At 39.3% G+C, this 21882-nt stretch overlaps 1 protein-coding gene across 3 annotated transcripts in view; it reads left to right on the forward strand.

Moving 5' to 3' along the window:
• The window catches only part of stk31.S (serine/threonine kinase 31 S homeolog), a 69477-nt gene extending 48404 nt beyond the window's left edge, over positions 1 to 21073 (forward strand). For all 3 annotated transcript variants that reach the window (XM_018269227.2, XM_018269228.2, XM_018269226.2), the window contains 7 exons: positions 3253 to 3378; positions 4787 to 4912; positions 5496 to 5582; positions 6228 to 6377; positions 14153 to 14272; positions 15878 to 15946; positions 20509 to 21073. In XM_018269227.2, coding sequence (XP_018124716.1) covers positions 3253 to 3378; positions 4787 to 4912; positions 5496 to 5582; positions 6228 to 6377; positions 14153 to 14272; positions 15878 to 15946; positions 20509 to 20667 — 837 coding nt within the window. In that variant the 3' untranslated portion in view covers positions 20668 to 21073. The remainder of the gene's footprint in view (positions 1 to 3252; positions 3379 to 4786; positions 4913 to 5495; positions 5583 to 6227; positions 6378 to 14152; positions 14273 to 15877; positions 15947 to 20508) is intronic.
• Positions 21074 to 21882: the final 809 nt, after the last annotated feature.

The raw sequence follows: 21882 nt of genomic DNA on the forward strand, positions 1-21882 counted from the left end.
ATCACTACCAATTCTGAAAGAAATGCTTTGCCTAAGTTTAACTATTCTACATATATCACCCCTGACCCAAGATTCATAATTTTATCCAAAAGATAAAATAGGGACTGGTTTTCAGCATAAACATTTATTATGCCAGGAGGGTATTATTGTCCAAGCTGTTCAAACTCCAGTGGTGGATCCATAAAGGGATGAGATTTTTGTACAGGGAGATGTGCAGAGCTGTCAACCCCCTGGATATCCCAGGTGTTACCTGTTCTTGACACCCTTGCATCAGCCTTCCATCACTATACCCAATTCCCCTATTTTTTAAAGTTATTCCAAAAAGTTCAGATCTGCACATGTGCAGTAAATATTAAAAGGCCTATTCTCAGTGTGAGTTCAGTAATATCAGAAAGGCTTCTGCACATTCAATTACTGTAACGCAGGGTATCCCAAACCCAGAACAAACCCCAAGGTTCCAGTCTCGGCGCACTCTTCCGCCTGTAGCAGCCGCCTTTGGCTTCGAGTGGAGCCCTCAGCTACTCAGATGCCGACAGGTCTTATTGTGGGAGGACCAAGGACAGAGTTCTGAGCGAGCAAGGAAACCAAGCATAGTGGTGTAGAATGGGAAAGGAGGAGTGTAGTCAAAAGCCAGGCCAGATCAGTAACAGTCAATACGGTACAGATACAGGAGATGTAGGGATGGTCGGGGTCACAGGCCAGGTCAAACACACCAGAATTCCCAGTACAACATCAGAATCCGAAAGAGTTGTCAAAAACGGGCAATAATCAGGGCAGGCAGCAGACATGAAAAGAACTAAGGACAGGCAGGATCAGTAAAAATGTGAATTCACAGTAGAAACACACCCTGGAACTTTAAGAAAATACCTTTTACATTGGGCAATGAAACTACACAAAGAGCCTTTAAATATTTGAATTTTGTTCTGTTGATGACATGTTCGGCACTTTCTGGATAAAATCTGGAATGAGCCTTCTTGGTTGAAGGTGTAGTTCACCTTTAAGTGAACTTTTAGCATGTTCTACAATATGCTTTGCTTCACAACTTTTTCGTTTTTTTTCTTTCGCCTCTTTGTGACTCTCTTTGGCTTTTAGAAAGGGATAACCTGGCCACTACTTTGGAGGCTCTAGTGCTGGGCTCCTATGAAGAACTCAAAAATTTTCTATTAGAGGAAACAAATACTCTCCCAACACTGCACTGCTAATGAAAGCTGTAGTACAAGCCTGGCGCACAGCACTTCACTTATTCCTGAGACACCCTAACCATAATTCCCCCTATGCCCCACTGTGGTGCAACCCAACCTTACCTCGGTTACAAACGGTTCCATATCCCCAATTATGGGCCAGCTTTAATGTTAAAGATGTCTGTGTTAATGATGGCATTTGTGACTTCCAACATCTTAACGACAATTTCCAGGTACTTAATCACATGATGTGATGGGTTCTTTCAACTGGGACATGCGCTGAGCGCCCAAGTTCGGGGCACACTATTGATGGATCTCCAAGGCATATAGAAGATGGGACCCACAATCCCTAACTTAACAAACTGCTTTTCAGGTTCTATGCTCAATTGATTTCGGCATATTTATCTTTAACTCACACCTTTTTGCCAATGGTATATCCCGTCCATCAACGCAGACATTTGGCCCCATATTCTGGACTGTCATCATGAATACCTGGTAGAGGTCAGAGACAAATTACATCACTTTAAATTTCTACATATAATATATCTTACCCCTTCCAGGTTGCACAAAATCTCTCTACATACATGTGGTATTGTTCTGTAATTAGATAAAGCAGTTCTGGCATTTTGTTTCTGATTGTAGACCTGACATTGTAAATGCTCCTATTCAAGCAAGGATGATGCTGCTTAATCAAGTGGATGACCTAGCCATTACCAGAGCGACGAGAACCCTTCTAGCTATGCTCTTTACTTCAGCCAGAAAAGTGTATAACCATGAAAAGCACAGGATCCTCCTACACTTGCCATGTGGCAAAAACAGGTTCATTCGATTATCCCACTTTATAAACAAATCTATATCAGGAGAGGATGCCCTGAAAAATTTAACAAAATTTGGGACCCCATGACAGGAGTTTATTCCAAGTTATTGTTTGAACCCTTCCCTCTTATAATTGTTACAAGACATAAACCCAAGGTGGTAAGTGGCCACCTTACCCACATGGATTACAAATCTGATCAACAACCATCCACTACTTATCGTCTGAGGTAGTCACGGCAACATCTTAGGTTATTTCTAGGTACGCTGTTGTATTCAGCAATCGATGGATAAACACTAATGTACTCGCCTGTATGAATACTGTATTTCCTACCTGTGTACTACGGATGTTATCTTTTCAATTCATTAAAAACTGAATTGATTTAAAAATGTGTTGGAATTGTATGATTGACATAAATTGGTAGATAGATATGGTTTTAAGAGAACAAAAACTATTCATACTATTATTAATAGCTATCTAGTGGCTTCTAATTCAGCATGCAGAAATGCACCAGTGAGGTTGGACACCTTTTCAATTCAGGGATTTTGCTCCATCTTACAGTACTACGTACAATACATTAGACGAAGGATACTTGTTAATAAGGGCCGGTATTAACTCTTTGTCAATATCTATATCTTTGAATGTTTCTACATTAATTCCATTAGAATGTAGCACCGCTACCATTAAATCTACTAAAATGATCAGTCAGATTGATAATCACAGTTAAAATAGTTCATGGAACAGACTTTGGCATAAAACTGTGACCTAAACGCCTTCCTTAAATCTAACAAAAGAAAACCATTTAACAAAACAAAAATCATTGCATTCTGCTGATGTCTATTTGATACAAGTGATAATTATGAATGTATTACTGCAACAAGACTTCACCTCACTTGCCCTGCAATACAATGTTTCAGTTACCTAGTATTTAAATCTGTCCGATTTTGTAGACTTGTTTTCAGTTTACCAAAAATAACTTTTTCAGTTGGTTTGTAAACTTTACTTTTGACTGTTTTTCTTATTTTTAAATCCAAAATTATATTTTTTTGTTCTTATGTCTCCCTTGAGTAACTCTGGGTGGGGATGGATCACCAACTTTGTAAACTGTTAGGACCTACTGAGTTTTATTAAAGTCAGCTGTTAAAATTGATAAACTGTATGCTAATTAATATTCCATGTTGCTCCATAATTAATACAATTTGCTTAACAATTATTTCACATAATTTTTTCACATTGTTTTTATATCTTGGTACATAGAATTCTGGAGGTCTTTTGTTTGGTTCTATAGAGCGAGACCTTTTTGATGCAGAACCAATGAAGGAACTTAGTAGCAAGCGTCCACTAGTACGTGCAGAAATTGAAAATAGAATGGTCTTGTTGAAGGTAATTTACTCTAGTTGACTTATTTTTGTAATATATTTTTATCTATAATAGGCAGTATACCTTCTTTAGAAAATAAAAATGTTCTCATACTCCTGTCAAAGAACACTGTTGTGCCATATATAACTGTATTCCAGAAGCAAGATTTAAGTATGCGAGTTTAAATATTTACCTTAACCATTGCTCTGCCTGACCCAGTCTTTAATGTAGGTTAAACCTTACTTAGGGGCATGGTTATGTTCATTCTTCTGGAATATTTTGCAGGTGTACAGATTGTAGGTATGGGACCTGTTATTCAGAATGCTTGACACCTGGAGTTTTTCGGGCAAGGGGTCTTAATGTAATTTGGATCTCTATACCTTAAGTGTACTAAAAAACTGTTTAAACATTAGTTAAACCGATAGGATTGTTTTGCCTCCAATTTGAGTTCATGCAGCTTAGTTACTATCAAGTGCAAAATACTTTTTTTATTATTACAGAGAAAAATGAAAATTGTAAAAATAATTATTTGATTAAAATTGAGTGAGAGATGTCCTTCCCCTAATTAAGAGCTTTCTTTATAAAGGGTTTCCGGATAAAGGATCCCGTACCTGTATTTGTAAGTAGACAAACATCTGTTGGAAGTTATTGTAAGCCTTGATTACAGAGACTGTCTGCCCTTATTAGTTTTTAAAGTTAAAGGGATACTGTCCTGGGAAAAATATTTTTCTTTAAAATGCATCAGTTAATAGTGCTGCTCCAGCAGAATTCTGCACTGAAATCCATTTCTCAAAAGAGCAAACAGATTTTTTTTATATTCAATTTTGAAATCTGACATGGGGCTAGACATACTGTCAATTTCCCAGCTGCCCCAAGTCATGTGACTTGTGCTCTGATAAACTTCAATCACTCTTTACTGCTGTAATGCAAGTTGGAGTGATATCACCCCCCCCCCCATCAGCCAAACAAAAGAACAATGGGAAGGTAACCAGATAGCAGCTCCCTAACACAAGATAACAGCTGCCTGGTAGATCTAAGAACAGCACTCAATAGTGAAAACCCATGTCCCACTGAGACACATTCAGTTACATTGAGAAGGAAAAACAGCAGCCTGCCAGAAAGCATTTCTCTCCTACAGTGCAGGCACAAGTCACATGACAAGGGGCAGCTGGGAAATTGACAAAATGTCTAGCCCCATGTCAGATTTCAAAATTGAATATAAAAAAATCTGTTTGCTATTTTGAGAAATGGATTTCAGTGCAGAATTCTGCTGGAGCAGCACTATTAACTGATTCATTTTGAAAAAAATGTTTTTTCCCATGACAGTATCCCTTTAAATGAATGGAGCTGTGATTCTATCTAGAGCAAGAAACTTTGGGGTGATTTTGATTTAAAAAATTTTGTAATTCTCAGAACTTCCTTTTCTTATAAGGGTTATTCTGTTGGTGTGGACACAGAAGAAAAAGTGGTTGAAAGAGCTGCTAAATATCATCAAGTATGGTCTAGTTTGAAAGATGATTCTGGATTAATGGAACTGATCTGCCTCTTTTTCTGCAAGGTAAATTACTTCTAAATATATTTTTGTGTGCAATTTAGACATTTTTCATGTTGACAGGATACTTGTTTAACAATAATACTAATTGCTGCTATGCTTTCATATGGGGTTTGAGGTCTGTGTCACCTGGTCGTGGTAGGCTGTGGTCTGCATTACAGAGTAAGGGATCAGGACTCGCTGTGGTTTCCTTCCCATTCATTATTACATTTTATTATTTTTTTTCGCCTCATCAACTGATTATAAAAGAGATACTTTCATTAGACCAATATCTTTATCATAATATTATTTTATAAAATTGTAATTGAGGGGGTAGCAAATGGTCTTGGATACTTGATAAAGGTTTCAGTTTTTGAGAGCCATTGAGCTGAGAGCCTAATTTATAAAGGAAAAATAAAACTTTTCTGCTTGATTTTGAAACCAAGCCAGTTAATGTGGTAGTCACACCAGTGATGGTATGAGACATTAATAAAGCCTTTTAGTGCACCCTAAACAATCTGAGTTTATGTGAAGCTGTTCTGTTTCTGCGTATCTCCCTGTATGTTATGATTTGTTTAATCAGAGTGAAAATGTTTTTATTTCATCACAGGCTGACCCAGTTGTATACCTGATTGTTCCATTTTATCCGGAAGAGTCTCTGAGTGCTGTACAAGAAAAAAATACTTTGATGTCTCATGTATGCAGTGTTTTGTTGTACATGTGTTTATAATGTATAGTGCAGCATGACATAACTGCCTAGCAATTTAAACAACATAAATTACAGTACATACTATCAATAGATCATGGAGTAAAGAACATAGTTGCTGTTAATTGTATAATTCTTTCTATGGTAATCCAGAATTTACACAAAATATGTACAGTTGTCAGACCTGTTATCTTGAGTCCTAATTTTAGAGAACTGTTAAAATTAGGTGGATGGGGACGCTGCATTCCACACCAATCAAATCCAGACCAAAGCAGGAATTTTTCCTGCTCACTCAGAATGCAGGAGGCAGCAGAGGAGACAAAATCCTCCAAATCAGCAGTGCAGATTTTTAACAGTAAAAATCCTGCCAGATCATCAGAGCTACTCCAGATTAGGTTAGATTGCATCATTTGCTAAATTTGGGTGAATGCCCTTTATCCAGCTTGCTTAAGAATTCTGGATAAGGAGTCCCTTACTTGTATAACGGTTACCCTGCTTAGTATAGTAGCTGTACTTCCCTGCTTATTTGCTGGATGTCTTTAGTTAATAAATACACTACAGTATAGTGTGAAATAAGAGTAATAATCATGCTACGTTGCTTTATAGTGACATCAGCTAATTTTCTATGTTTTTTAGGAAATACTGAAAGTGATGAGCGGAGTTGCACAAGGATTGCAGATTCTGCATGCTGCTGGTATCATAGTTGGGGCCCTGCATAGGAATAACGTATTTGCTCTTAATCGGGAGAAAGGAATAATTGGAGACTTTGACTTTACCAGGGATGCAGTAAGTATAAAGTCTAATCTATTACAGCCATAAGTTATACTCTGATGCCATTTGTATTTGATTTTTGAGGTGCTTGAATCACAGGTTGTCCCCTGAGTTTTAAAATCATCCATGATCATTTTTGGAAAGTTTTGTAGAACAAATCGGTGTTGGGCTGAGTTACCAGTGGTCCCCAGTGGCTGGGCCGCTCTCTTTGTACCCTACTGTTGGATCTTTTACATATATTTTTCTGTCTTTTTGTCTTCCCTTAAATGTAATCTTTTTCTTTTACTTACCCCCTGCGATATTTTCTGAGCCTATCTGCAATTGCAGGGTCTGCTTCATATATATTTTCATATTACCTGTTAGGTGAAAGATGGCCATTCCCTTTTTAGCTTTCAGTATTATCAACCACATAGGTTGACCACCCAAGAATGGACAGTTCATTTGACAAAAGAAAATGGGTGTAGGCTTCCAAGTGTAAGCAAGTCAGCAAGTTGAAGAAGTGTGTCATGTGTGTCAGTCCCAGACCTAAAGCAAATGCAGTGTTTAAACTTAAACAGTAACAATAAAGGACATTCAGACACTCAAGGATTCCAATAGACCCACAACAATAAAAGTAAATCTAAAAAGTAAAATGAATTATTATTTAAAGCTGCATTAGAATAGTCAACATTTCATAGGCCTATGACATTTAAGGCATGGAGATGCTGACTATTTTAATGTAGCGTTAAAGGACCAGTAACATCAAAAAAATTTTTACAAAAATTACTTAGAATTCAACAAAAAAAACCAACCAAGACAAATTAAATTTTAAAATAGCAAAGCATTTATTAAGAAATAACTTACCGAAACTTCACTTCCTGTCCTCTACAGAAAAGGCGACACGGCGACCATCCATACTGCAGCGCTCGATTTCTTCTCCCTGGCTATTCACTGACAGTGTGTCCTGCAGCCAGTCCCTGATCTTCTCGCGAATATCCCCAGGTCCCTGTGTTTGTCCGTATGTGTATCAGCGCGATGTACGACCCCGCCGTGCTCCTGCCGACCCCGCCGCCTTGTATGTGTCTTTGGTGGAGGATCAGCGCGGGAAGCGGGGCATCAGCAGGTCCCCATCCTCTTCTTCCTCTGCCCGCCGTTCGTCCTGCATGATCTCCTCTGCTGTGCGAGAGCCCTATGCGATGCGCTTGGGAGCCGAACCGGTGCCGATACCAATTCCTGCGAGAGCGCAGGGTTTGCACAAACAGCTGTCCAGCTGGATTGCTGCAGTCACTGCTAAGTTATGGATCAGCAGAAGTGGACGAGCCTTTGCTCCCCGTGCCACTTCTCTGGCTGCTCATTCATTCAGCTCTCCGGTAGCTTTGGGAGAAGAGGCAGGCAGAGAAAAAGCCCTGGGGAGCTGCTGTGTTGGGGATCACTCGAAACCAAGCGCATCACATGGAGCTACTAACCCTGCGCAGGAATTGGTATCGGCTCCCAAGCACATCGCATAGGGCTCTCGCACAGCATAGGAGATCATGCAGGACGAACGGCGGGCAGAGGAAGAAGAGGATGGGGACCTGCTGATGCCCCGCTTCCCGCGCTGATCCTCCACCAAAGACACATACAAGGCGGCGGGGTCGGCAGGAGCACGGCGGGGTCGTACATCGCGCTGATACACATACAGACAAACACAGGGACCTGGGGATATTCGCCTGAAGATCAGGGACCGGCTGCAGGACACACTGTCAGTGAATAGCCAGGGAGAAGAAATCGAGCGATGCAGTATGGATGGTCGCCGTGTCGCCTTTTCTGTAGAGGACAGGAAGTGGAGTTTCGGTAAGTTATTTCTTAATAAATGCTTTGCTATTTTAAAATTTAATTTGTCTTGGTGGGTTTTTTTTGTTGTATTCTAACTAATTTTTTTAAAAACTTTTTGATGTTACTGGTCCTTTAAAGATCTTCTACTTTTGTTTGTGGCCCTTATGGAATCCTTGAGTGCATAAATGCCCATTTTGTTGCCATTCACCCAAAGAATGGCCCTGATTAACGCTCTGGCATTAATGTGGTAGGTAAACAATAGTGCAAATATGTGGGCATTTTATAGGAGAACTAAAGCTTAAGTAAAGAAGTAGGCTATAAATGTACATTATGTTTTGGGCTTCTTTATCAGCCCTAGGGAACCATAGGCCTTTAGCACCTCTGAAGGTGCCTCAGTCCCCATCTTTTTTTCTGCTGATTCACTGCACAAGCTCTGTACTGCTGTCAGTTACAGAGCTTAGGGACAGACTCACAATATACTGTACACATAGAATATAAATGTCACAATATAAGGCTATTGATACAGATAATTACTACATGACAGCACAGAAACCAGTGCAACTAGCATCATAATTTTATAATCAGCCCTGTAGCATCAGCTTATATTATTGGTGAAACTTTTTGTCTGCTTGATCATTTGCAAGAACCCCTAAGCTTAGATCTCAACAGCTGCTCAGAGCCCACTGAGCATGTGAGTGTCACAGACACTTTCCAAGATGGTGACCCCCTGTGACAAGTTTGAAGTCCTGGATCATTGCTGCTATTGACAAGTTGAAACCTTCGGTTGGCGTAATAAGTTCAGTATATACAATATGGCATTTTTATCCATATTCATTTTTAGGGTTTAGTTCTCCTTTAATAGAACTAAAAAAAGGCAATACACTGAAATACTGCAAGAACAGATTCCACCCACCCACTTCACTTTGTTGTGTGTATTACTTATTGTCTGTTTCTTGGCCTATGGTTTGGGTCAAATATGCAGATTAATATGGCTGCTGTTCTAGGGGTTTACAGTGCCAAATTGGGCTGATCCAATACAGATGAACAATGGGTCAATAATGTATCATTACAGTAATGTCTTTTGTAAATGTATTAAGTGAATCAAGCTAATATAATAATGTAATAATGCCATATAGTCCACATCAGAATTTTCACTCAAGTGACAATTAAACATTGCTTAAGGTGGGGGGCGTGGTCTAACCAGCTACGTAGCTAGACTTGCCAAAGTAGAGCTCCCCTCTAAGTGTTATCCGACAAGCAAATCCGGAGGCTAAAATTTTAATTTTCAGGTCATTAATAAACAAGTTGAAATGCAAAGGACCTAGTACAGAGTTCTGTGGTACTCCACTAACACTGGTCCAACTAGAAAATGTTCAGTTTACCATCAATCTTTGTAGTCTATCTTTTAGACAGTTTTCTATCCAGGTACAAATACTATGTTCCAGACAAACATTCCTTAATTTAACCTGTAACCATCTGTGTGGCACTGTATCAAACGATTTAACAAAGTCTAAGTAAATCACATCTACTCCCTTTCCAGAATCAAGGTCCCTGCTCACCTTCTCATAAAAAGAAATTAAATTAGTCTGGCAAGATCTATTATGCAGAAAACCATGCTGGCACAAACTCATAGGATTATAATTTGCTATGAAGTACAGTATTTTATCTCTTAATATCCCTCACCGTACCACTGATGTCAGACTAACTGGCCTATAGTTTTGAGGCTGAGAATGGAATCCCTTTTTGAATAGCAGCACCACATTAGCAATTTGCCAGTCTGTCTGCACCTAGCCAAAAATCAATGAATCCTGAAAAATTAAGTACGCTGGGATGAATACCATCCGGTCCCAGACATTAGTTTATCTTAACATGTTCTAGTCTCTTTTGAATTTCCTCATGTGTGAACCATGCATCATTAGTTGTATTACTAGAATCAGGACTATTAAGGAGGAAACCTTCATTAACTGGTTACTCATTTGTGTAGACCAGGGGTCACCAACCTTTTTCACCCCGTGAGCCACACTCAGATGAAAAACTTGTCCGTGAGCAACACAATAAGTGAAGAGTACTACAAACATCATTAATATTAAGCATATACTCTAAATTAAAATGGCATATAATATCAATCAATGTGAAATCTGGCACTGCATGTTTTCTGCCAGTTTTTGAATATCTGAGGGGTAGTTTGTTAAAGCCAGCCTCATGCATTCACCCAGATGATCATTTAAATGTGTTCTATATTTAGATTTTAAAATTTAAAAAGGTAGGTTGATAGGTGACCCAAAACAGGAATTCAGTCTTTGTGAGGTTCCTTTTAGGATGGGAAATAGAAGATTTCTATTAAAGTCCAGAAGTCATTTTGCAGTGATCTGGATCTCAAAATGTGATCTGCATGGGCAATATAAGGGATAGGTTGCTGCTGGCTCAGGTACAATGGGGCTATATGGTGTCTGCCAGCACAGGTATACAGATGTTTGGTGCAATATGGTGGATTTTTGGCTCCTGCTGGCACAGGTACATATTTGGGGACAATATCATGGATTTTTGACTTTTGCTGGCACAGGTACAGATCGGGGGCAATATGTGAGATTGGCTGCTGCTGGCTCAGGTACATGGGGCGATATGGTGGCTGCTGGCACAGGTACACAGATGTTTGGGGCAATATGATGGATGTTTGGCTCCTGCTGGCACAGGTACAAATACAGGACAATATGATAGACTTTTTTGGCTGCCGCTGGCATAGGTGCAGCTTGGGGGTAACAATATGATGGATATTTTGGCTTATGCTGGCACAGGTACAGATTGGGGGCAATCTGAGGAATTGACTGGCATTGGCACATGTACAAATGGGGGCATATGATAGGTTCTGGCAATGGTAATGCAGGACCAGGTGGGGGGCACTGATTGAAGCCCTTGCCAAAATACCTTGGCCCAGCCCTGGCAGTGATACAAGTGGATGGATGAGCACAAAGGAGACTGGGCAGCACTGAAACTCTGGTGCAAAGTTATCATGTGGAGTTGGGAATAATAATGGTACAACAAGAAAATAGGTGAGGGAGCAGGAGTTACAGAGAATGTTGAATTATCAGAATTGGCACAGTAATGGCAGGGACTAGGGAGAAGGGCTCACTGTGGGCTGGCATATGACATCAAGGCACGGCAGAAAAATATTGTGCTGAGGCTGGGAAGGGAGGGACAGAAACTATCGCGCTGTTATTAGTGCTCAATGCTAGATATGCAAGCATATAATTTCTACCAGCAGTAAGATTATTGTTAGGCTACAGAACGCTCCCTTCTTTCAAGCCCCATACCAGTACTGTTTTACCCAGTAGATCCGACTCACTAGCCCTGTGTAATAGGAAGCATTTTAATAGATTGTGGGCCAGCAAGATCCCTTCTCCCTGACTCCCCATAAGAAGCGTACATCACAGTTTCAGTTTAAGCACGGTCCTTTTTATATAGCCAACCTTCTGTAGTACGTGTAAAAGTTTGTGCGATACTTTCCAACCAGCCCTCATAGTCGCTCATAAATTGCCAGCATCTTCCCTCGATTAGTTCTGTGAGCCTCCTGTCAAATCGATCACTGAGTTATAACAGCGTGTTCACAATTAGTCCTGCGAGTGAGCAGTGAGTAGGAAGCTCAGGAAGAGAATGGAGAGAAAAGATAACTCTTATAACTCACTGATCAATTTGACAGGAGGCTCACAGAACGGAGGAATTGTTGAGAATAAAAATAAAAACTGGGTAAATAGGCTGTGCAAAATAAAAAAAATATCTAATATAGTTAGTCAAAAATGTAATGTATAAAGGCTGGAGTGACTGGATGTCTAACACAATAGTCAGAACACTACTTCCTGCTTTTCAGCTCTCTTGGTTTCCACTGATTGGTTACCAGGTATTAACCAATCAGTGACATGAGGGGGGGGGCACATGGGTCATAACTGTTTGCTTTTGAATCTGAGCTGCATGCTAAGGATCAATTGCAAACTTGCTGAACATTTTTGTCCCATGTGACCCCCCTCCCTTAAAATCTCTGACTAACTCAGTTAGAGAGCTGAAAAGCAGGAAGTAGTGTTCTGGCTATTATGTTAGACATCCAGTTACTCCAGCCTTTATGGATTACATTTTTGGCTAACTATCTATATTAGAAACATTTTTTATTTTGCACAGCCTATCTATTTACCAAGTTTTTATACTGAACTGTTCCTTTAAAAGCACATCTTTTCTTAGCCACCTCAACACTAACACTTCTATTGAACCACAAAGGTTTTGTTTTGCAACACTGTTCCTTACTCATAAGGGGAATATACCGACATGTATATTTGTTAAAGGGGTTGTTCACTTTCCAAACATTTTTTGCAGATTGTTCCCCAGAAATAGTTTTTTTTCATTCACTGTCCATTTTTTTACTATTTTTCCACAATCTAAGATTAAAGTTCAATGATCCTGTCTGGTGTTTGTCTGACAGCTCAGTAATTCAGATGCAGACTGTTACAAACTTACAATTTTGCAACATTTAGTTGAAACATTTTTCAGCAGCAATTTTAACATCTGCCTGTAATGAAACCCAGAGATTCTGCTCAGCAGGGACAAAGATAAGAAATGTATCAACTAAATGTATCAATTTAGAATGGTTTACAGGGTCGGCGACACCCCCTGTTCAGAGCTGCTTTAGAAGGTGAAAAATTACACTTAAATATTAGAAAAACGGTGACATGTAGAAAATAGAAAGTAATTGGAAAAAGTTATTTCTGATGATCTATCTGAAAACTAGTTGTTACAAGGTGAACAACCCCTTTAAACAGCATTTAAAAAACGTCCCATTTTTGTTCTGTTAAACCCTGTAAAAAGCATTTCCCTCTCAATATGTTGCAGAGATGCCCTTATATTGGCACATCTCAAATTTTGTGTTTTAGTTGCTCCCTTATAGAGTTGCCTCTATATTGGTATTATTAGTTATTACAAGATCCAAAAGAGACTGATTACTAGTATATTCATTTAGCATACTTACAAACCTGCTATCTTTTTCTGTCTTGGCAACTTCATTAACCCAGTCAATATCTGTATAATTAGTCACCCATAATAATAACTTGACCTAGTTGTGGAGCTGCTTCTCTTTGTAAAAGTAGCTGGGCTTCATTCTTGTCACTCATCACTTGTATCTACTCATAGGGATTCCACACCCTCCCCAAGGACATCAATGGATATTTCTTTCGTGCATGGCTCCACTCTTTTAAAGGAACAGTTTAGTGTGAAATAAAAACTTGGTAAATAGGCTGTACAAAATAAAAAATGTTTTGAATATAATTAGTTAGCCAAAAAATGTGATGTATAAAGGCTGGAGTGAGTGGAAGTCTAAAAGAGCAGAACACTACTTCCTGCTTTTCAGCTCTCTAAGAGGCATGTTTACTAACATTGGAGATCAATATCTGGAGAGATTTCTGGAGATGTTGTCCATGGCAACCAATCAGCAATTAGATTTAAAACAGCTAACTTTAAGTTAGAAAGCAAAGATCGGACTGGTTGCTATGGGCAACATCTCCAGAAATCTCTCAATATTTTTCTCCTATGTTAGTAAACATGCCCCTAACTCTGAGCTCTGAGTTAGGGTATGACTACACAGACGTTTTTGGAGCAATCCGACTCGACGTGACAAAACGCTGTCGACAAATCAAATGCGATGGAAATAAGGTAAGAGAAACACTGCAATTAACTCTAGCTCTCCTACTTTACCTGACAAACTCATTTGGCGGCATACAGCGAGGTTACTACTTTCCTTTTGTAATGTACATTACTTAATGGAGAATTTATATGTTAAGTTAGTATTAGCCTGCTTTCCTTGTAACAGAGGGACCTTCTTAGCTGGTGAACTGTATGCCCCCTTTACTCCTCCCCCATGACCCCTTACTTATCCCACTTCCCCGTCTATCCTAGCTTCCCATAGTGATTTTATTTCTAATAAGTTGTGATTGTGTTTTTGTATTTGTCTGTTCTAGAATCAGCGTAGTTCCATAACCATGGTTGGGTTCCCTCACATTACTGCCCCTGAGTTAAAACTCGGACACGCTGCTACAGAAGCCTCAGATATGTATGCCTATGGTTGCCTCTTCTTGTGGGTATGTTCTTCTTTAGTTCAGCTAGACATTCGACTGATATACTGTTACCTGTGAAGTGAAACTTTAAAGTAATTGTTCAGTATAAAAATAAAAACTGGGTAAATAGATAAAAAAATAAAATGTTTGAGTGACTGTATTTGTCTAACATAATAGCCAGAACACAACTTCCTGCTTTTCGGCTCTCTAACTCTGAGTTAGTCAGCGACTTTAAGGGGAGTCACATGGAACATGAATGTTCAGCGAGTTTGCAATTGATCCTCAGCATTCAGCTCAGATTCAAAAGGAAACGGTTATGACCCATGTGTCCCACCAAGGCAGGGGTGGGGCACATGCAGAACTAGGGATAGGCAGAAGAGGCACCTGCTTAGGGCCTAACGATGTGGAGCCGCTGGGCAGGTCAAAGGTCTTCTGCCCACCCCTAGTCTGGGTTTATCCCCTGCTACTCTTGCTTCTCTACATAGTTACATAGTTAAATTGGGTTGAAAAAAGACAAAGTCCATCAAGTTCAACCCCTCCAAATGAAAACCCAGCATCCATACACACACCCCTCCCTACTTTTAATTAAAATTCTATATACCCATACCTATGCTAACTATAGAGTTTAGTATCACAATAGCCTTTGATATTATGTCTGTCCAAAAAATCATCCAAGCCATTCTTAAAGGCATTAACTGAATCAGCCATCACAACATCACCCGGCAGTGCATTCCACAACCTCACTGTCCTGACTGTGAAGAACCCTCTACGTTGCTTCAAATGAAAGTTCTCTGCTCTCCTCTCCCTCCCCTTCGTTGCTCTCCCTCCTTTCTCTTCTTATGGTGTATGCGCACTCGAGAGCATGCACACACACATACGGGGGGGAGGGGTAGCCGACCGGGATGCCTAGGGCTTCCTGTCAGCTTGGCCCTGCCCTGGCCATATGGATCATAACAGTTTGATCTGAGCTGCATGCCTAAGGATCAATTAAAAACTCACTGAACAGTTATATCCCATGTGGCCCACCTTCAAGTCGCTGACTTAATCAGAGTTAGTGATCTGAAAAGCAGGAATTAGTGTTCTGGCTATTATGTTAGTCACTCCAGCCTTTATACATTACATTTTTGGCTAACTAACTATATTAGAAACATTTTTTATTTTTGCACAGCCTATCTATTTACCCAGTTTTTATTTTCACCCTGAAATGTTCCTTTAAGTCTTTCTGTGGTCTTGTTGTGTCACATGTTGCCAGTAAGCAGGTACATGTTAAATTTATGAAAAGGAAACCGAGAACTGTATAATTTATTGCATCATGGTACTTTTATGCTGCCGCTGTAAGATTAACATCACTGAACCTAATGATTCACTAAAGTACTTGTAGATTTGGTCCTTGTGAACAAGCTAATGTTTTTAATTAATCACTTTACATTTAATTGGCTAACTATATAGAAATATTACAAAACAAGCTTAGAGGATTCTGAGGCCCACTTCTTCAGACTGATATTTTTTTCTTATCTACTGGCTGACACAGTACGAAAAAATGCTTTTTTTTGGTGTTTTTTGTTGTTTTTCTTCTCAGTCTTGTTTATTTTGTCATCTTATGTCTGTGCTAATTGTTAATATTTTTAGCTTTGTTTAGGAAACAATAACATTACAATGAAACAAGATGGATCGCCTGATTTAAGTCAGCTTACCTTAGTAAGTATGTTTCTTTATATTTGCTTATATGTATGCTTTGGAAGAAAAGTTTATACAGTACAAGTGCTTCAGAGAGAATTCCACAATTTCACAGCTCTCACTGTAAAAAAAAATTTCTAAAGGTTAAAATTTTAATATAAACTTCATCTCACGGAAACTACGAAATATTCTAAATATAATCAATTAGAATTCTGTACCATTTATGAAATAATAAAGTTAATCTTTACAGTTCCCCTCTTAGCAATCTCTATTCATGCAGGAGTCAGGTGAGATTTTGAGCATTTAGGTCCTATATATCTCTTAAGGAAGGACTAACTTTACAAGCAGATTTATCAGATAGCGTCCTTTGCTTTTTTTTTTTTTTTTTTGCATTGTGGCAGATTGGGAGATTTGTCGCCCACAACTATTTGAGTGACTATGTGTGACAAATTTCCTGAAAATGCCTCTCCATTTGAAATAATTGATATCGCTAGTGCTATGACCAACATATTGCTAAGTCGCCCGAAATTGCCTCTGGAGGAAACTTTGGTCATAGCACCAGCGATTTCAGTTATTTCAAATGGAGAGGCATTTTCGGGAGATTTGTCACCCCAGTCCCGGTCTGCCCTTTAGAAAATGTACCAGTATACATTTATTACACATTTCCAATGATTTTAAAGCTATTGAAAGCAGTGTTTGTTTTACATTTTCTGCACTCCTGGCTCTGACTTCTGAAACACTGTTGCAAGCCAGCTGATAAACACTGATTTAAAGAGCTGGAAGTGAAATGACTCCTGTTACACTGATTAAGAGTCAGACCAGAGAACAGAAAGGGGACAGCCAGACCTTACTTTCAGCAGCAATTACATTTACAAATGCTATTAACTCTCGTCTAATGTAAGAACTGCAGTTCGATTCAAGTTCAATTAGGGAATACTAGTCCTAATCACAGCTTTAAAACAACATTGAAGAGGAACTACAACTCCCCTTTTGAAAATCTTAGTATAGTAATTGACTATAAGCACCGAACCATAAGATGTAATACAGATTTTTTTTTTATACACCACTCATGTTAAAGTACCCTATCCCATAAAAACAAAGCAAAGTAATATATGGGGGCACCTCAAGTTAATATTGTACATACAGTGGTGCTTGCAAGTTTGTGAACCCTTTAAACTTTTTTATATTTTTATATGGATTTGACCTAAAACTTCATCTGATTTTCAAAAAAATAAACAAAGTCCTAAAAGTAGATGACGAAAACCTAGTTAAACAAATGAAACAAAATGATTATATTTGGTCATTTATTTATTGAAAAAAAACGTATCCAATAACATTTCTTTGGGGCAAAGCAAGTGAATCCGTATTCACTTACATTCACTCAGTATTTGGTGTGTCTCCTTGTGCAGCAATAATTGCAACAAAACATTTGTGGTAAGTGTTGGTCAGTGTTGAACAGAGATGTGACTTTCTCTGTTCTACCCTGCAACACACATCATTGCTGTTCAGTTTTCTCCTGATGGTGGACTCATGAACATTCACCAATGTGAGAAAGGTCTTCAGTTGCTTAGAAGTCACCCAGGGTTCCATTGTAACCTCTCTTACCTCTATCGGATGCCTTGCATTGGAGTTCTCTTTGATGGTCTACGATCTTTATACACAATCTGACGAACTGTTGATTGGTGGAGTCCACGTTCTTTAAATAAAACAGGGATCTCTAGCTCACACCTGATTGTCATCCCATTGGCTGAATCACTTACTTTTGCCACACGCAGATATGTTAGTGGTTTTTTATTTTTTTTTCAACAAATTCATGACCAAATATAATAATTTTTGTTTAATTCGTTTAGCTAGATTTCCAGTCATGTACTTTTATGTTTGAAAATCAGATGATATATATTGTATATACACACACACGTGTAATCAAACAAATAAGTGACTGAATTTCTGAACCACTCAGCATTTATTCTCCATTTAATGCAATTAAAAAACTACATGGCCGAGAAGTGTCATGCGCTGATCACTGTCAGAAAAGCCAGAGACAGATTTTAAGTGATATGATACCCAATACCAACTAATAACTTCACAATACCAGCTGCAGCTATTAAAACAATGATTTGGCAATTATGAACGGGCTATATATGGGCATACATACCTCCCAATTGTCAGTAACGTAACGACGGAGGGGTGTCCAGGTGCAGACAGGACCGCCCACCACCCTCCAAAAGCGTTTTTTTAGAGCGTGCGCTGCTCTGGATGCAAATTTTTAAAGCACACATGAACTACCGGTGGGCCCGCAGGGGGTGCCCTGGTACAATTGCACCCCCTGCTCCCTCAGTAGTTCTGCCACTGCCAGCTGTCCTGTTTTCTGTGGGACAGTCCTGATTTTGACAGCTCAGCCCACAGTCCAGGATTTTTATAAAAAAGTTTCTCTTTGATCTCCTGCACTGATGCCAGAAAAAAAGATACACATTTTCCGAAACGTAATTAAATAAGAGGCTTTTGGCAGAGAGCCCAGCACATTCAGTGCCTGCACTTAGATACAGTACAGTACATTTGTAACAAATTAAGCTAAGCAAAAATACAATTGTAACTATTTAAAGGAGCACTAAACCACCCCCCACAGTGATAAGTTCCCACTAGCCCCCCCTCCCTGCCTCCCCCTGCTGTGTTAAGTACCAAGTGTTTCCCCAGAATTGCACCCCCTGTAGAATTACTGACCGTACATGCAGCGTGAGCGCTGCAGAGTGAGCGCTGCGGAGCTCACGGGCGCCATCTTCGGTACTCCGGTAACTCTCGTAAAGCGATCGGCTCATGCACATATACATATGCATATGCTTTCAGTAATCCTACAGGGGACACAATTCTGGGTTAACACTTAGCAGGGAGGGGGGCCCAGTGGGGACTTATCACCGAGGGGGGTGGAATTCTCCTTTAAGATAAACAAGTCTCTTGGGAGAATTGTGACTCACAACTTAAAGGGAAATTTCAGCTTCATAAGTAAGGGCTATTCCACACGGGGAGATAGCGACGCGTTTGCGGTCGCGGCGACAAAGCGCCGCGACAGTCGCCGCGACCGGCGCAGGCGACAGTTTTGTATGGGCGCCTATGTAAAAACGCCTGTGCTAACCACACGAGGCGATGCGCTTTTCAACAGTCGCCTGAAAATGCCTCGCCAGGCTTTTTCAGGCGACTGTTGAAAAGCGCATCGCCTCGTGTGGTTAGCACAGGCGTTTTTACATAGGCGCCCATACAAAACTGTCGCCTGCGCCGGTCGCGGCGACTGTCGCGGCGCTTTGTCGCCGCGACCGCAAACGCGTCGCTATCTCCCCGTGTGGACTAGCCCTAAGTGTTTTCACACATAAAACATGGCCCTAAAACTCCCAGAAATGTGTTCAAACTTTAATAACCTGCCAAGTTTTGTAAAATGGACATCGTAATCAGGGGGTGTGCCCATAAAATAGATATGGTCAAATTTTCACCATACCATGCACATCAAATCTTTTTGTCCCTCTTTCCATTATCCAAATTTTAGGCAATATGGACATATCATATATGTATTAACTTGAACGGCCCCTCCTATTACTGTGCTTTGGTTTTTAGGGGACAAGGTACATTAACATGAGTGGTGTATAAATAAAATCTGCATTACATCTTATGGTTCTTGTGCTTATAGTCAATTACTATACTAAGATTTTCAAGAGGGGAGTTGTAGTTCACCTTCAGTGTTTTACATTCACAAATAACTTCAAAACTATTCAATATGTTAATTAATGTATATTGGAAAGTTTCTTTGAATTATATTTTCTTTCATTATGCAAAATATGTTTTTGGGAGGCAGACCCCTTTAATCAGTTGATTGAGGTTGACTAACTTTCTCAAAATGTAAGTAATATATCTCCAAAAACTCTTGTTTAGGGAAACGTTATATATGAAATGGTAGAACAGCCTGATATTTTCATGCACATCTCTTAAATCTCTTTTTGAGTTTGTTTGACCTGTCTGAGATATGTTGTATACCTAATTTTAGGTCAGGGGTGCCCAAACTTTTTGCAACGAGGGCCAGATTTGGTGAGGTGAAAATGTGTGGGGGCCGACCATTCAGCCCGACATTCTTTGAACCATTAACATTAAATTACAAGAATCGACTAATCGTAACAATAATATTTGGGCACATTAGTGAAATGATCTGCCACTGCTGTACTGCTGCATGTGTGCTGAAGGTGTTAGTAATAGACATGTACTGGAACGTAGTGACACCATACTTCTTTAGTCTACTGAACTGGCACGTCGGTATGTCTATTGCACCTTCAGCCCTACAGAAGTATGTGAGAGCGGTGCGTAACTATGTGCCAGTACCTGTATATTGCTAATACGTTCAGCACACAGGCAGCAGTATAGAAGTGGCTGATCATTTTCACTAATGTGGCTTAATATTATTGCTATGGGATTCCTGATCACACTGTGCTGGGGGGCCTCATTATTATTAATTTCATGATGGAGGCAGTGTAAATTTGAAAATGGGCTGCACTTTGGACATGCCTGTTTTAGGTCTAATAATAACACTTTTCTTTTATTCCCAGGATCCTAAAGTGAAAAGTCTATTGTCTGGTCTTCTTTGTTGTGGAGATCGCCTTTGTGCAGAAGAAGTCAAAGCCCATGAATGTTTTCAAGCAGGCTCTGTTTTGTATTCTAGTACTTCTGATGAGGCAGCTGAAAATACCCCAGCAGATTTTGCTTAAGTATTACACACGTTCAAGCAAACCCTTACAAAAAATTGCTCTTTAGCTTTTCATTTTTGTTAGATGGATTCTCACATTCTCTGTTCTTTTAGAATTTAAGCCTGCCTAGTAAATCAATATTCTCCAAATTTTCTTCTACTTGTAACTTGCAATGTATTAGTATTTTTTCAGTATTTTCAAGTTTGCTTAGTTTAAGCATATATTGTTTGTATTTAAGTTATTCAGCTATTATTGGGCAGACCTACTTGTGTCTTTCTTCATTGTTTTCTGTTCCTTAAGAGAAGATCACATTTCCCATTATTGCTTATGTTTGTTGCAAAATGCAAATGATGTGTGAACTGGTAACGACATATTGTGTATGGGGTGGTATACACAAATTTAATTAAAGGACATTTCTAAGTTTAAACAAGCTGCGGAAACGTGTGTGATTTAAGCATCTCTTTTCAGTTCGCTTTTACGTCTCACATGTCACCAGCACCTTTGCTGTTATATAATTACACATCTTGTTTGAATTGAAGTAAATAGTCTGGAATGAAGTACCTGCAATCCTGGAAATATTCCAAACAAGTCACTAGGCCACATACAAATAAAAGAATCCACTTTAGAAGCGATATATTAGCAAAATAGTAGAATGACTTTGAGTACACATGTCGGTTTGTTAAGTTATCTTTCCTCAGATGTTAGTACTTGTTGTTTTCTACACAGAAACCTCTACTTTGGAAAGAAGATTGTTTGTTTTTCCTTGCAACTTCCTATCCCTTATGTTATCCCAGATCAGCCCTGTATATGTTACTATTTTTTTATGATATAATTATAGGAATTATTTCACCATGCCCTTCTGATGATACTACTGTATCCTTTAGCTTACCAGTTGTTAAGGTCAGTGATAAATTTGTAGTATTTTATAGCTTTGTTTTTTTTCCCCTCTCAGGATATATTGACATATTGTTAACATTGCTCTTAAATTGCTTACATTTTTAATAAATGGGAAACGTTCTACTCAAGGTGTGAAGGCTAAATGTTGCTAGCATGCTGCTATAAATTTATTTTAGAAAGGGCTGTCCATCATGTTTCTATAGAGTGTGCTGAATGTCTGGTGATATTAAAGGAGAACTAAAGCTTAACTAAAGAAGTAGCTAGAAATGTTGTACATTATGTTTTGGAATTCTGTACCTGCCCAAGGCATCCACAGCCCTTTAGCAGTAAAGATCTGTG

The sequence above is a fragment of the Xenopus laevis genome, chromosome 6S (genome assembly GCF_017654675.1).
Source record: "Xenopus laevis strain J_2021 chromosome 6S, Xenopus_laevis_v10.1, whole genome shotgun sequence".
Lineage (NCBI taxonomy): Eukaryota > Metazoa > Chordata > Amphibia > Anura > Pipidae > Xenopus > Xenopus laevis.